This window comes from Neovison vison, chromosome 3 (assembly GCF_020171115.1).
Source record: "Neovison vison isolate M4711 chromosome 3, ASM_NN_V1, whole genome shotgun sequence".
Lineage (NCBI taxonomy): Eukaryota > Metazoa > Chordata > Mammalia > Carnivora > Mustelidae > Neogale > Neogale vison.
This window is the reverse complement of record NC_058093.1, coordinates 90,861,112-90,879,090: the sequence shown is the minus strand read 5'-3', so window position 1 is coordinate 90,879,090 and position 17,979 is coordinate 90,861,112. Positions and strand designations below refer to the sequence as shown.

At 36.6% G+C, this 17,979-nt stretch overlaps 1 protein-coding gene across 1 annotated transcript in view; it reads right to left on the bottom strand.

The window, feature by feature from the left end:
- Positions 1–17,979, bottom strand: part of LRP1B (LDL receptor related protein 1B) — a 1,985,448-nt gene that overhangs the window by 104,767 nt on the left and 1,862,702 nt on the right. Inside the window, exons 76-77 of the mRNA XM_044242553.1 lie at positions 17,801–17,920; positions 15,946–16,187 (exon numbers count right to left, since the gene is read on the bottom strand). Of these exons, the coding sequence (XP_044098488.1) occupies positions 15,946–16,187; positions 17,801–17,920 (362 nt within the window). The remainder of the gene's footprint in view (positions 1–15,945; positions 16,188–17,800; positions 17,921–17,979) is intronic.

Here is a 17,979-nt window from a genome sequence, read left to right as displayed (position 1 = left end):
AAATAGGTGAAGAGGATTAAGAGTTTACTTATCACGTGATGAGCTCTGACTAATGTATAGAATTGTTGAATCATTCATTATATTGTACACCTAAAACTTATATAACACTCTATGTTATATACTTGAATAAATACATTGGGCTCTTGTAATTCAATGTAGCTCCTACATCAAACATATTCAGATTGTAAGTGTGTGTGTGTGTGTGTGTGTGTGTAAATAATACATAATGCTGAGTTTCATACATCACTTTCTGGCTAGCTTCATTAAAATTAGTTTCCTACTGTCTTATTATTCCCTACCATTCCAGTTCCCAGATCCAAACAGAACATGGAATAATCATTAAGGCACCTTGAAGGAATTTCCTAGCCATTCAACTGACATTCTTTAGATGACAGTCAATCTTTCTGGGGCCTGTCTCTTCAAAAAGTAACAGTTCAATTTTGAAAGACTCACAAAAAGAAAAGTTTATGTAGGCTAAGATCTATAATGTCTAAGCAAGACCAATGTTAATTACTGCAATGATAATGAAAACAATGTCTTCTGAATAAAGGAGCTTCTGTTTACCAGGATAATTAAGAAAGGCAAGGGAAAGAGCATGCTTGAAGATTCTGAAATGAAGTTGCATTACTGGAAATTAAATATGGTATATTTAATGGTAGGAAAAAATGAGTGTTGGTGGGTATATATGTATATGTTCATAGGTGTGTAAGGCAATGGGAAGGGTGTGGTATAAGATGAGATGCAATATCATAGAGAGGCTTATAAACCAATGAGTATTCAATGAAAATCCATTGAGAAGATTTAAGTGAGAGAGATATGATGATTATATTAATATTTTAAAATTATTTTGGCTATAATGAGAAGAATGGCTTAGGACTGGGGATGAGAAGTAGATACAGGATAATCAAAGGAGACTTACTCAATGGATTTCAGAAATGAAAATGTGGAATTGTAATCTAAGTTTTAATGAGACAAAAGTGGATAAAAATGGGATATATCTGGAGATAAAAATATTTGATCTTGTGATGAATTGAATACTAAGGATGAGAAGAATAAATTGTAAAGTATAACTTTCAAGATCAATATACTATTGTCATGTATACCAAAGATTTTCAATTAATTAATTGTTGCCAAATATTTTCAATTAATTCATTGTTTTTAACTCTTTAAAATATTATGTACCTACTTCATGACAGATACTATTCTAGATGTTAGGATTACATATAGTAATGGCCTAAACAGCAAAAATAACTGCCATCAAAATTTACTTACAGCAAAGAAATTTACAGAGTAGCTAGTAAGCATAATAGGTAAGTACATCATATAGCAATTTAACAAAGATATGCACTGTGAGAGTGAAAAAAAAAAAGAGTATTGTGTTGAGGATCCAGGGTGGGAGTGGGACAGTAGATTGCAATTATCAATATATTATGCATTCAGTAGATGGAATTTGAGCAAATTCTTGAAGAAATTTAGAAATTGAGCCATACAGGATATCCAACCTGAGAACATTTAGGCCAAGAGAACATTTCAGGAAAGACCTTACATTAATAGGTACTGATGGGTTTTACAAATACCAAAGCATCCCTGGAGAAGAGTAGGGAGAAATTAATAGGAGATGAAGTCAGAGAGGAGACCAGATCTTTTAAACCCTTGCAAGACATGAGAAATTTGTCTTTTTTAATGGGGAACCACTAAATATCTTTGATCAGAGATGTCTTGTGATCTAATTTATGTCATAGAAGATGTATTCTGGCAATTGTGCAGTGATGAAGAAAGTAGGAAGACCAGTTAGAAGGCTACTGCACTAAATCAGAAGAAAAATGATGGTGGTTCAAAAGTAGGTACTTGGGGCGCCTGGTTGGCTCAGTGGGTTGAGCCGCTGCCTTTGGCTCAGGTCATGATCTCAGGGTCCTGGGATCGAGTCCTGCATCGGGCTCTCTGCTCAGCAGGGAGCCTGCTTCCCTTCCTCTCTCTCTGCCTGCCTCTCTGCTTACTTGTGATCTCTCTCTGTCAAATGAATAAATAAAATATATATATATATAAAAAAAGTAGGTACTTAAGGTCAAACTGATGTAAGGTAGTTAGCTCCTAGAATATGTTGAAGGTACATTCAACAAGATAGCCTGATTTGAAAGAAGAAGGACCAATAGTAACGCGAAGATTCTTTAAAACATTTATTTATTTATTTGGGGGGTGAAGGGCGGAGGGAGAGAAAATCCTGAAGCAGATTCTCTGCTGAGTGCAGAAGCGCCATGCGGGGCTCAATCTTACACCCTGAGATCATGACCTGAACCAAAACCAAGACTCAACCATTTAACCCACTGAGTCACTTGGGCTCCTTGTAAGTCCAAGCTGTTTACTTTGAGCAAATTTAATTTATCATTAAATGAGACTGAGAAAGTAGATTTTGTCAATCAAGAGAAGTTTATTTTTAGGCATGCTACTTTAGGAATATTTTTTTCTTTTTTTTCTTTAATTTTATTTATTTATTTGTCAGAGAGAGAGGGAGAGAGAACGAGCACAGGCAGACAGAGAGGCAGGCAGAGGCAGAGGGAGAAGCAGGCTCCCTGCTAAGCAAGGAGCCCGATGTGGGACTCTATCCCAGGATGCTGGGATCATGACCTGAGCCTAAGGCAGCTGCTTAACCAACTGAGCCACCCAGGCATCCCTTTTAGGAACATTTTTAAAACTACTCTAACTCCCTATTCCTGGGGAGTCTACTTAAAGATTCTCTCCCTCCCCCTACTCAAGTGCATTCTCTGTCTCTAAAATAAATAAATAAATCTTTAAAAACTCCAAAAGAAAAATCAAAGTAAGCAGTTGAACAGAGCCTGATAGCAATTTGGTAGTTGTTAGCATGCAGGTACATGTTAAACCATTAAACTATGTAAACTTTATAAGAAAGTAAGAAAAGGTAGAAAAAAGAGGATCATGGTCAGGGCCTACATGCATTCTAATATTCAGAGGGAAGGAGAAAGGATGAAGTAAAAAAGACTCAGGTGTGAGAGAAAGCAAGAGACCAATAAAAGAATAACTATATCGGTGATTCATCTTAGAATCATTTTCTATTTCAGAGTTATTATTACATAAAATGATGTAACAGACACAAAAGATCTACTTAAAGTTTGTTTGGAAAGACTGATATTACTATGTAGAAAACAGTATCTCAACTTTTGATATTTCAGTCAGGATCATTCCTTGTTATATGGAACTAGCCTATTATTGTAGAGTTCTAAGCAGCCTCATTGGCCTCTACTCTACTCACCAAAGATTAGCAGCACACCTCAGATGTGGCAATAAAAATATCTCCAGGCATTGCCAAATGTCCCCTGCAGTGGGGCGTCATTCTCAGCTGAGGACCACTGACGTAGAACCACTGAGTGTTCTCTGATGTCTGCTTCCTCTGCAACTTTCAGCATTTATTAAGGTCCTTAACTAATATGTCACAAAACTTACCGAACACCTCCTTGTCCTCATTTACTCGATCTTTTGGTAGTGCTAGAAATATAAGCTCAATCTCTTTCTCAAAATAGTCTCCTATCTTAGTTTCTGTGACACTACAATTTCTTCTATTCTCCTAATGGACTTCCCACTCACTGTTGTCATTTTAATCTGGCTTCAGAGCTTGGTTCCAGTGCTTCTTTATGTCACCTGTACTCTCTTCTTGCTAATCTAGTCAGACTTCATGGTTCTAGACATCTCTCTATTCTTCTATTCCTTAAAACCTCTAATCCAGAGACCAAGATCAAGCCTTGAATACACCATTGACTATTTGACAACTCACTTGGATTTCTTACAACCCCTCACTTGGATCTCATTTACCATGACCGAAACTGAACCCAGAATTTATTATTTTCCCTATTCATCAAGTTGTAAAATCTAGGTCTTAGGTCCTTCCTATTCTCCTATTTTTTACATCCATTCTATTTGCAAACTTTGTTAAACTTCTACTCTCTCCATCCCATTTCACTGAGACTATAACATTGTAACCTCCACTATTTTTGCACCAACTTGGAGCACAATCCTCCTATGTGATCTCTTTCTGTTTCAGATTTTCTCCCACCAAATCCATTCTCTACATAAATGTAAAGTAGCTGTCTTATACATAAATAACATTTCTTTCTCTTTATCTTTTAGGTCTTTGCTCAAATCTCTTTAAATGGGCCTTTATGGATCATCCTATTCAAAGAAGTCTTAACAACATCTGAGTTTTTCTTTCTTGGTCCATTATGTATTACCTTCAATATAATTTTCAAAATTGGAATTTTTGGTATTTATTTATTTATGAGTTTACTTGACTTTGTCTTTGTTCCCCAGAATATAAGCATCATAAGAATAAGATTCTGTTATCATTTTGTATCCTAGGAACACAACACTAAACCTAACAAACAGAATTTCTTAAATAAAGCTTTGGGTATGAATGAGAAACTTGACTGGTTCACCTTAAAATGCTGTTAAATATGTTCAATAATATCCTCAGGATTATTAATTGTGGAATCTTATGTTTTATGTAGTCCTACAAGATCTAAACTTTAAATATTGATCACAACTGTTACAGAACCATTTAACTCCAATCAACATATATTGTTGAATGCCTGTCTTATGCAATCAGCAATGATCAAGTCACAAAATGGCAATAACTTAATGATTTGATAGTTTTATATTTTTTTCCAAAGAAATCAGAATAAATGATTTTTGTTGTTAAATGGTTTGAATAAACTCAGATGGTTTGAAAAGTATTCTTGACAAGTAAGTGTAGATAATTTCAAGGTAAAGTTATAAAGATTACCATAAATTTATAAAAATAAATTAAAAAATGGAAAAAGAAACGATCAATTTCTACTAGTTTCCAAAATCCTAAAACAAGACTTTGTTTTTGACAAAACTTGTGACACACATATACACACATAAACTTATTTGTGAGCACACCTGCATACCTCTGCACTTGTGTGTGTGTGCATGTATGTGTGTGTATGTGTGTATATGTGATGTACACACAAACCCATATATGGAGGTTTGTGGTTTATAGCTAGGACCCCAATTAAAGATGGAAACCTATTAAATAAAACTTAGCTGGATATTTCTTAAAAGCTTTCAGGGAAAAATAATTGCCTAATCAACTTATTGAAGAAAAGATATGATTATTAATGAATAAAACTATAAGCATGTTTATTCTGAAACCCTCTTTTGCATAATAGAGAATATGACAAAAACGGTATCTCATTTTCACTTCTTAAAATTAGGTAGATCAGATAAACCATTTGTTTTGTTCTGGAATATTTAGCTCTTTAATGGTAAAAATCTAATCTGTATTTTTAAAATCATTTGCATTTCTCCAAGCGTTGACCTATTTTATGGTGCTTGTCATCATGTACTTTGCTGTACAGCATTTCATACTAGAAATGATAAATTGCCAGAAAGTATGTACAATTGTTATATAATGCTATCATATTCTGTTCTGACTACTAAAATTCAAATTCAGACGTTCCATTATGCTTTACATATAGATTGAATCATGTCAGCCTTTTAAGTTTTAAATTATTTAATTTTCTTAAAGGAAAAAAAAATTATCCATTCTGTATAGCCCAGCGGACTAGAAAATTATAAGCATTTCTATCTATAAATAACTTAGACTGTATTTGAAATTTAAATTTATAATCATAATTAGTATTCAAGCCATTTTCACAGATTACAGAAGAGTATTCCCTTCACGACTTCCAAAAAAAATCATATTGAAGATTACCTTCCTTTGGAATGGACTTCAGTTAACATTTAGTTGTCTGAGTAATATTCTTCTGATTTCTGATACAACATATTTTCTACACTTTACTGAGATGGAAATATGCCAATATTTTCAGTTTCTCTGAACATGCTTTTAAGACATCCTATTATCCCATGGCTAACTTCTTCCATTTGGTTCACTGATAATGGGGATTTAACTAAAGTACCCATAGTTTGATTTTTGTATTTTTCTTTCTTTCACCTCTTGGTTCAGAAATGGAAACCAATGTTCCATATTCAGCTCAGGGAAAAATCTTTGAGTTTCATTTTCCCCCGGGTGGGGAATTCACAAGTCAGTATCATTTACTATTTGTGTTGTTGGGGTTAATGTAGAGCATGAAATCAGCCATAATATCTGGCTTGCTAAAATGTTAACACAGAGGCTCCTGGGGGTGACAGAGGATTTAGGAGAAGGGTGTAAGCCTTTGGAACACCAAGCCTTGCATGATCACTCGGTAATTGGAATGTCACAGGGAGCTATCTTCCCCTAACCTTTCTTCGCTCAGACTGCTGGCTACCCTGTGATCTAAGAAATGTATGTATTGTCCCTTAGACTCTGTTTAGTAGAATGTGTAATGAGCATACTGTATCTTTTTTTTTTTTTTTTTTAGATTTTATTTATTTATTTGACAGAAACACAGCTAGAGAGGGAACCCAGCAGGGGGAGTGTGAGAAGGAGAAGTAGGCTTCTCACCCAATAGGGAGCCTGATGCAGGGCTCAATCCCAGAACCCTGGGATCATGACCTGAGCTGAAGACAGATGCTTAAGGACTAAGCCATCCAGTTCCCCCAAGCATTGTATCTTTCCTGTAAATAGATCCTTCCAGTTTCAGTAAAACCCCAGGTCAACATCCCCTGCTTGAGAAACAATGATAAGGATTTGTGATTATCCTGAAGGACCAATAAAAATGAGTGAAGAGCAAAGTGTCTTCATTTCTGAGTGAAGACCTCCTTGCTTTCTTCTCTCCTTTCACAGCAAAGTTTGGAGTAATCTTTCATCTGTTGGTACAGGCATTGCTGGCCATTCCTGGCATTGTGTTAAAACTGAGAAGATGCAATAGATTGTATGCTCATTAAACTACTGGATGACTAGCTGATGACTGATTAAAAAAAAAAAAAACAGATACCATACATTGCAGAGTAATTCATCAGGGTAAAGAAAAACATCAAATCTTTATCCATAGGCTGTATTTCAGAGGAATAAAAACAAATTTTCCAGGTAAACAACTAGATAGACATAAACTACATCACGCATCTTTTGGAAATCATATATATTTACTATCTGGAAGGGGCTTTAGAAATTTTCTACTACAATATGATAGTTGTTTTTGAGATAAGTAAGTTGAGACTCAGAGATGTAACTGTTCTTCCAAGTTAAAGTCTAAATTTGGTTACATTTTAGCTGCATGGCCATAAATGAGTCATTTACTCATTTAAGAATGCATATTAATTATTAAGAATGTAAGAATGGACTTATTCCAATATTTATCATATTGAGGAATCAGAATTACAAAAAGATTTAGGAAGCAAATAACTGCCCTTATCTGTATAGTCTTAAGTTTTGTTTTATTTTGTTTGCAATGCCTTGATTGGAACTTCTATGGAATGATGAGTGGCTAAGAACATGGTCCTAAAACTCATGGCTTAGAGGTTCCATTCTTATAATCTTGACATTTGATTAGCTATGATGGAATCTTAGAAACTGTACCCTAGTTTTACCCACTTTCTTCCTAGTGAATCCTGTCATTCATGACTAAGTCTGAAAAGAGATAGAAAAACAAAGTCTAGAAGATATAACATATGTAATCATTACCCTTACCTTGGCTAATTGAATTTAAATTAAAAAAAAAAAAAAGTCAAGACTTGGGGGGACAAGATGGCGGGGTACTAGGAAGAGGCGTCTTTTCAGCTGGTACCCCAAAGTGAGCTGATTACCTACCAAAGAACTCCAATCACCCATGAAATCAGCCTGAGATCAGAATTATACACGTCTGGATCTCTACAGGGGCAGAAGACGCCAGTGAGCAGGTAAAGCGGAAAGGGAATGGCGGACTGATATCAGAAGATAAACAAAAGGGGGAGGGAGCCACCAGAGGCGACCGGTGGGAAAGTAATATCCCAATACGAGCGAGAGTGCCCTGCGTCTGGGGACCAGCATTAACTTGGAGACTGGTTGAAAGCACTCCAAAAGAGCAAAGGATTGCGGGGGGAAATTGTGGGAATCGGGGCGGCTAGGGACAGGGGCTTAAGTCCCCGGTCCCAGACGGCCTCCCCAGCGCGGAGGCAGAGAGAGTGTGGCGGAGAAACCAGCTCCTGGTCCCTAAGCCGCCAGCGTGCCCCAGAGCGCGTGGGTTCCAGCTCCTGTGAGGGGATGGGAGCTGCGCCGGTCTGCAGAACACACGCTAGCCCTACCACAAAGCTTGAGATGCGCGCGCAGGTCCATCGAGCTCTCCTGGGTTACTAAGGCCTGGGGGCGCTTCTTGACCTGCGCCATTGTTTCAAAGTCTAAGCCGAGAGCATGCGAAACTCTTCCCTGGACAGAGGCGCGCAAAAGCACAGCCTGCGGCCTACGGACCAGCGCCCCATTCTCAGTGCCCCAGACGCGCGCCCGACCCACAGCCGCCTCTGAAAAGAGGTGCGCGCAAACCGAGCACTCCCAGCCCGAGCCGGCGGCAAAATCTCAGTGTGCGATCGCTGCTTGGAACCTCTCTGGCGGTCAGGAGCTCCCAGACAGCCGCCACTGCCTTGGCTTTGGGGACTAGCAAAAGATCCTGTGCCCCCAGGGTCTGCAACTTGGAACCTGCACTGCCAGCGTCCAAGGGGGAATTTATTCAGCTTCTGCACCCAGACTGAGGCTTCTCTTGAGACGGAGATCAGGAAGTGTTCCAGGGTGCACCTTGACTGCACCAGAGTTGATACATCCAGCTACATCTGTTCAGTCTTCTCCTACCAAAATGACTAGGAGGAGGAATGCCCAACAGAAGAAAAATACAGAGGATGGACCTTCTGCAACAGAGCTAATGGCTATCAACATAGACAATATGTCGGAAAGAGAATTCAGGCTAACAATTATCCAGGCAATAGCTAGGTTGGAGAAAGCCATGGATGACCAAACAGAATTGATTAGGGCCGAACTGAAAGCGACCAGACAGGATGTTCACAATGTTAGGGCGGACCTTAAAGCTACCAGGGAGGAGGTCCACAATGCTCTCAATGAGTTCCAATCTAATCTAAACTCTCTCAAAGCTAGGGTAACTGAGACAGAAGATAGAATTAGTGATCTGGAAGACAGATAGAGAGAAAGGATCAGGAGGAAGCCTGGAACAAACAGCTTATATCCCACGAAAGCAGAATCAGGGAAATAAATGATGCCATGAAGCGTTCCAACGTCAGAATTATTGGAATTCCTGAAGGGGAGGAGAAAGAAATAAATCTAGAAGATATTGTGGAACAAGTCCTTCATGAAAATTTTCCGAATCTCGCGAATGAAACCAGCGTTCATGTACTAGAGGCTGAACAGTCTCCACCCAAGATTATACACTCCAAAAAAACATCACGACACCTGATAGTCAAATTGAGAAATTATAATTGTAGGTATAATCTCTTGAAAGCCGCCAGGGCAAAGAGGCTCCTTACTTACAGAGGGAAGCCCATCAGAATAACGTCAGACCTGTCCACAGAGACCTGGCAAGCCAGAAGAGGCTGGCAAGATATATTCAGGGCACTAAATGAGAAGAACATGCAGCCAAGAATACTTTATCCAGCAAGACTGACATTCAAAATGGATGGAGAGATAAAGAGTTTCCAAGACCGGCAAGGCTTAAAAGACTATGGAACCACCAAGCCGATACTGCAGGAAATATTAAGGGGGGTTCTATAAAAGAGGAAAAATCCCAAGAATAGCATTGAACAGAAATATAGAGACAGTCTACAGAAAGAAAGACTTCAAAGGTAACTCGATGTCAATAAAAACGTATCTATCAATAATCACTCTCAATGTGAATGGCCTAAATGCACCCATAAAACGGCACAGGGTTGCAGATTGGATAAAACGACAGGACCCATCCATATGCTGTCTTCAAGAGACCCATTTTGAACCTAAAGATACACGCAGACTGAAAGTGAAGGGGTGGAGAAGCATCTTTCATGCCAATGGGACTCAAAAGAAGGCCGGGGTAGCGATTCTCATATCAGATAAATTAGACTTCAAACTAAAGACTGTAGTCAGAGATACAGAAGGATACTACATAATCCTTAAAGGGACTATCCACCAAGATGATCTAACAATTGTAAATATCTATGCTCCCAATATGGGAGCAGCCAATTACTTAAGAAAACTGTTAATCAAGATAAAGAGTCATATTGATATGAATACACTAATCGTAGGAGATCTTAACACGCCTCTTTCAGAATTAGACAGATCATCGAAGCAGAAAATCAATAAAGAAACAAGAGCATTGAATGACACATTGGACCAGATGGACCTCATAGATATATACAGAACATTCCACCCTAAAACAGCAGAATACTCATTCTTCTCAAGTGCACACGGAACCTTCTCCAGAATAGACCACAAACTGGGTCACAAATCAGGACTCAACCGATACCAAAAGACTGAGATGATTCCCTGCATATTCTCAGATCACAATGCTCTGAAACTGGAGCTCAATCACAAGGAAAAGTTCCGAAGGAGCTCAAACACCTGGAAGCTAAAGACCACCTTGCTTAAGAATGCTTGGATCAACCAGGAGATCAAAGAAGAACTGAAACAATTCATGGAAACCAATGAGAATGAAGACACTTCGGTCCAAAACCTATGGGATACAGCAAAGGCGGTCCTAAGGGGAAAATATATAGCCATCCAAGCCTTGCTCAAAAAAATTGAAAAATCCAGAACACACCAGCTGTCTCTACACCTTAAAGAACTGGAGGATCAACAACAAATCAAACCAACTCCACACATAAGAAGGGAAATCATCAAGATTAGAGCTGAGATCAATGAGGGAGAAACCAGAGATACAGTAGAACGTATCAATGAAACTAGAAGCTGGTTTTTTGAAAGAATCAATAAGATCGATAAGCCACTGGCTACACTAATCCGAAAGAAAATAGAGAAATCCCAAATTCATAAAATTATGAATGAAAAGGGAGAGATCACAACTAACGCCAAGGAAGTAGAAACAATCATCAGAAGTTATTACGAACAGTTATATGCCAATAAGCTTAGCAACCTAGATGAAATGGATGCATTCCTGGAAAAATATAAACTACCAAAATTGAACCAGGAAGAAATCGACAACCTGAATAGACCGATATCTAATAACGAGATTGAATCAGTGATCAAAAACCTCCCAAAAAACAAGAGCCCAGGACCTGACGGATTCCCTGGGGAATTCTACCAAACCTTCAAAGAAGAAATAACACCTATTCTCCTGAAGCTATTTCAAGAAATTGAAGCAGAAGGAAAACTTTCAGACTCTTTCTATGAAGCCAGCATTACCCTGATCCCCAAACCAGGCAAGGACCCTACCAAAAAGGAGAATTTCAGACCAATATCACTGATGAATATGGATGCTAAGATTCTCAACAAGATCCTAGCCAACAGGATCCAATAGCACATTAAAAAGATTATCCACCATGATCAGGTGGGATTCATCCCTGGGCTACAAGGATGGTTCACATTTGCAAATCAATCAGTGTGATACAACAAATTAATATGAGAAGAGAGAAGAACCACATGGTCCTCTCAATTGATGCAGAAAAAGCATTTGACAAAATCCAATATCCGTTCCTGATTAAAACGCTTCAAAGTATAGGGATAGAGGGAACATTCCTGAACCTCATCAAATCTATCTATGAAAGACCCACAGCAAATATCATCCTCAATGGGAAAAAGCTTGCAGCCTTCCCATTGAGATCAGGAACAAGACAAGGATGCCTACTTTCACCACTCTTGTTCAACATAGTATTAGAAGTCCTAGCAACAGCAATCAGACAACAGAGAGAAATAAAAGGTATCCAAATTGGTAATGAAGAAGTCAAACTCTCTCTCTTCGCAGATGACATGATTCTTTATATGGAAAACCCAAAAGACTCCACCCCCAAACTACTAGAACTCATACAGCAATTCAGCAACGTGGCAGGATACAAAGTCAATGTGCAGAAATCAGTGGCTTTCTTATACACTAACAATGAAAATACAGAAAGGGAAATTAGAGAATCGATTCCATTTACTATAGCACCAAGAACCATAAGATACCTTGGAATAAACCTAACTAAAGAGGTAAAGGATCTGTACTTGAGGAACTATAGAACACTCATGAATGAAATTGAAGAAGACACAAATAGATGGAAGACCATTCCATGCTCTTGGATCGGAAGAATAAACATTGTTAAAATGTCTATACTGCCTAGAGCAATCTATACTTTTAATGCCATTCCGATCAAAATTCCACTGGCATTCTTCAAAGAGCTGGAGCAAATAATCCTAAAATTTGTATGGAATCAGAAGAGACCCTGAATCGCTAAGGAAATGTTGAAAAACAAAAATAAAGCTGGCGGCATCACCTTACCTGATTTCAAGCTTTATTACAAAGCTGTGATCACCAAGACAGCATGGTACTGGCATAAAAACAGACACATAGACCAGTGGAACAGAGTAGAGAGCCCTGATATGGACCCTCAACTCTATGGTCAATTAATCTTCGACAAAACAGGAAATAATATACAGTGGAAAAAAGACAGTCTCTTCAATAAATGGTGCTGGGAAAACTGGACAGCTATATGTAGAAGAATGAAACTCGACCATTCTCTTACACCGTACACAAAGATCAACTCAAAATGGATAAAAGACCTCAACGTGAGACAGGAATCCATCAGAATCTTAGAGGAGAACATAGGCAGTAATCTCTTTGATATCAGCCACAGCAACTTCTTTCAAGATACGTCTCCAAAGGCAAAGGAAACAAAAGCGAAAATAAACTTCTGGGACTTCATCAAAATCAAAAGCTTCTGCACAGCAAAGGAAACAGTCAAAAAAACAAAGAGGCAACCCACGGAATGGGAGAAGATATTTGCAAATGACAGTACAGACAAAAGGTTGATATCCAGGGTCTATAATGAACTCCTCAAACTCAACCCACACGAAACAGACAAACACATCAAAAAATGGGCAGAAGATATGAACAGACACTTCTCCAATCAAGACATACAAATGGCTATCAGACACATGAAAAAATGCTCATCATCATTAGCCCTCAGGGAGATTCAAATTAAAACCACATTGAGATATCACCTTACACCAGTTAGAATGGCCAAAATTAACAAAACAGGAAACAACATGTGTTGGAGACGATGTGGAGAAAGGGGAACCCTCTTACACTGTTGGTGGGAATGCAAGTTGGTGCAGCCTCTTTGGAGAACAGTGTGGAGATTCCTCAAGAAATTAAAAATAGAGCTTCCCTACGACCCTGCAATTGTACTCCTGGGTATTTACCCCAAAGATACAGATGTCGTGAAAAGAAGGGCCATCTGTACCCCAATGTTTATAGCAGCAATGGCCACAATCGCCAAACTATGGAAAGAACCAAGATGCCCTTCAATGGATGAATGGATAAGGAAGATGTGGTCCATATACACTATGGAGTATTATGCCTCCATCAGAAAGGATGAATACCCAACTTTTGTAGCAACATGGACGGGACTGGAAGAGATTATGCTGAGTGAAATAAGTCAAGCAGAGAGAGTCAATTATCATATGGTTTCACTTATTTGTGGAGCATAACAAATAGCATGGAGGACAAGGGGCGTTAGAGAGGAGTAGGGAATTTGGGTAAATTGGAGGGGGAGGTGAACCATGAGAGACTGTGGACTCTGAAAAACAATCTGGGGGGTTTGAAGTGGCGGGGGGGGTGGGAGGTTGGGGTACCAGGTGGTGGGTATTATGGAGGGCACGGCTTGCATGGAGCACTGGGTGTGGTGAAAAAAATAATGAATACTGTTTTTATGAAAATAAATAAAATGGAAAAAAAAAAGACAAAATGAAGTTTCATATCCTATTAGCAAAAGACTAATCTAGTAGCTTTGCCATCATTTACAAAAGATTCTATACCACAATTATAATATTAAAAATTAAAATATATAAGGGGAAGCCTGGGTGACTCAGTCAGTTAAGCTTCTGCCTTGGGGTCTCAAGTCACGATCACAGAGTCCTGGCTACCTGCTCAGTGGGAAGTCTCCTTCTCCTTCTCTGTCTCTCTCTACCCTTTCCCCCTCTTCTCTTTCAAAAAACAAACAAAATGAATCTTAAAAAAAAAAGGGACATATACAGGTAAATATATATAATACAAATAAAACATACACATTTATATATTTCTATGTATAAGAATAAAAACTTAGTTATCTAACTGTAAGCAAATTTGGCTTTGGGTTTAAAATAAGTTTTTTTCACTAGAAGATACTGGTTATATATTAATTATTAATCTCCCCAGATAAAACTAAAATAATTTTCCAGTAATTTTCACTGAAAAAAATCTACCAAATGAAAGATGTATTTTTAGAAAATAAAATTCAGAGAAAACTAAGTTGTAAATAATTTTCATGTAATTATATGCATCTTAGAGAAGAACATCTTGTCAATCATCAACACTATCATTGTCATCATCAGAAGCATCACCCCATTAATAGCAAGCATCTAGAGGGTACTTATCATGTGCCAGGAACTGTACACATAGTTAACAGTTCCTGTATACATATACACAAGATTAAAAACCCAGGCGATGTAACTCCATAGTACATACTCTTTATAACTTCATTAGTAACAGTTACCTTGGGAACAAAGTTTTTGCAAAGCAGACTTGTGTTCCACAGATAATGAAAGCTAAAGCTAGGCAAGCCTGAACCAGCTTTTTAGTCTGATAGCAAGTGAGTAAGTGAAGGAAGGCAGAGGGATCTACTAAATTTTATGGCTCTCTCCTAGAACTGTTCTTTATGTAACTTAAAGGTATTGTGTAATGCTCACTGTATTTGGCAGAGGACGAGTTGAATAGCTCTGACACACACACATATATATATATATATATATATATATATATCTCATATGATATATGACATATGATATATCATATATCATATATATCATATTATATCATATATATTATCATATTTAAAATACATGTATATATTTTTCTCTCAGTGAAATTAATCTAACCTGAATTAGAAAGTTAATATAACTTCATTAAAACCCGATTACAGCTATCTACCTGATAAAAATGTGTTCCAGATTTCTATCAAATGGTATTCATGCAGTTCAAATCTTTATGGGTGATACTACTACAAAGGATAGTAAGGACTTCCCGATAGGTTCCTCAGATTCTTTTCAAATACAAAGATTCAATTATATCCTACTGTGACAGCACTTGACTTTTTGGTTGTATGGGAATGGGTCAGGCCTCACAAAAATAAGTATTTATCTGTCATTTTTCTCCCCGGTTACCTCAAAACACAAAATACACAATAATTGACATGCCCTAAAGCAAAAAAAAAAAAAAAAAAAAGGTAGTCTACAACCACAAATCTAAACAAATGCTCTAGTTTATTTTTCTCAAAAGGAATAACCGTGGTAATCAACATGTCCATCATACACCAGCAAATAATATCACTCTGTTTTGGATGTTCCCTGAAATATAGTTATCAGGAGTCAGAAGAAATGGTTACACAACTGAGTTGATCTCTTGCCCTAGAAGAGTGGTGTATTTCTGATATTGCTCAAAATGAAATAATATTCCCTGCATATTTTAAGTTTATTTTCTAATATGAAAACAAAGTAATGATTCCTAACCTCATCTCATAATGAAAAAAATTCACATTATATAATGTTAAATAATATAAAATATAAAATGTACTAGAAATATTAGGTATTATTCATTACCATTCTTACATACCTAAAGCAAAGGTAGTTAAAGAAAAACATAATTTCATGCAATTAAATTATATGCAGCTGTGAGAATAAAGTAGGGAAATTCTCGATTTCTGTATAGGGAGAATATTGGGATAACTGTACATATTAATTACATCCTATAATCAGATATTGTGATTGATAGATTAAAAAAATAGGGAGGTGGAAAAGTATCAGCCTTCAAATAGTCAATGTTATTTACTTACAATCAAGCCACTGTTTGCTTGCCTTTTTTCTCTGCCATGGATCCTTTTGTAGAAAATTCCGCCTGGATTAAACTGAGTACTCCAAATAATCATATCTCTTTGATAATATACATCCATCCCTGTTATCCTTGAATTATGTTCAATATGAGAAATTTGTTGATGATCGCCACTGTAGTTGAATGGATATATAAAACCCAGGATATCAGTGTCATTAGCAATGTAGAGAACTTGATCTTCAGAGCCTGGAGATTATTATGATAAAATACAAAAATAAAGTAAATTTCAACTAATGTAAAAGCAATAATTGTACTTTTAAATTATCTTGAATTATTATTCTTAACAGTTTCTTGTTCAGTAAAAATCAACCAGCTTTGTACCATACTATAGTCTCTGTGACTTATTTCTAAAGCATACTTACTTAAACTTAATGAGAGTTATTGATGTAGGTTTTCCCAAGACACAGCTTACTTTATGGCAAGGAATTAGGTATTTGTGGTAGATATTCTTTTCATAAAGAGGGGTTTCTATTTGATAAATTGCAATACATTATGTTCTAATGCTTTGATCCTCAATATTCAGATGTTATGTTGTGTACTCGTTAAGCCTCAAACATTCCTGAGCATTTAGTTTATGCATCCAATTCATCATTTTCTTAGGTTAAGAAATGAAAATTAAGAGGGGGAGAGTCTTCTTCCAATATTCATATATGTCAAATACTCTTCTAATTTTATTATAAAAATATATCGGGATTTACTACATTTAAGTATTATGTCAATATTATTTAAGATCTTGCTAGTGGATCCCTGTAATCTGAAGTTTTGACACCTACAATAAAATACTAATGTCATTTGTATATTGAGACAAGTAAAACCCTAAAGTGAATTGTGAATATATTAAATAAATTATTAGTGAGACCATGAAGATTGAATTACATATACACTATCTTCAAATTAGAAAAAATAGACTATGAATTCTAGTTCAGCCCTATGGGTTTAATGGTTCTTACTTGGTTATGTTTATCTACTCTATGGCAGGCACTATTCTACAACTTTCATAATTTATCTCCTCTTCTTATAGGAAGTAGAGATTCATATCTCCATTTTACAGATGAGGAACTGAGGCTCAAAGAGTTTCATAACTTCCCCAAAGCCACAGATCATAAAGGCATAATGCTAGGATTCAAATTCAAGTATATTTACCTCTCTAGCCCATCCTTAATCCACTATATCATGTGTTTTATTACAGTTTTCCACCTGTAATAACTGTTTTATTAACATTGTCCAATCATGTCCTGTAACTTAATGATATTTGTTATAATATTATTTAGTAAAAACCAGAGCATTAAAATTCATAGCCAAAAAAGTTCCAAATACCTGTTTAAGTTTTAAAAATGATATTTCTAAGTAAAGGAGGTCTGAATTAAAGCATGATTTTATTTCAAAACCTTTTAAATCCTTACTCAAAATTCCATTCTCCTTATAGTGTTAACCTTTAACCCTTTAAACTGTTATTTTTATCCATTATATAATAATATTTTTCGAGAGCAGGCCATAAAGAGAGATGCTTCATATTCTATCACATTGGCTTTTAAACTTTTCCCTTCTTCTGACAGATTTTTTAAACATGAATGTGGTTTTAACAGTAACCACATATTTGATAATCATGTCTATAAATCATCCCAGATTAGATTAAGAATGACAACAAACCAATTTTGCAAATTAGCCAATATTAAAAAGAGATTTTGTTATATATTCAGGCATGGAGCTATTGCTAAAATATAATATGAAACATTGTTTTCCCCATAAGATATTTATAGCAGTTATAATAGAATTTGAAATAACTGTTATAATCTTACCTTTTGCTATGCAGGTGTTATTCTTTTCCTGAAAATTCTGGTCACACACACATTTATATGACCCTTCCATATTGATACATTGGTGGGAACATGTGCCAAACACCAAACATTCATTAAGATCTAGAAGAGAAGAGCTCCAAATAGCATCATCATACCTCCAATTTCCATTTCTGTTCTTT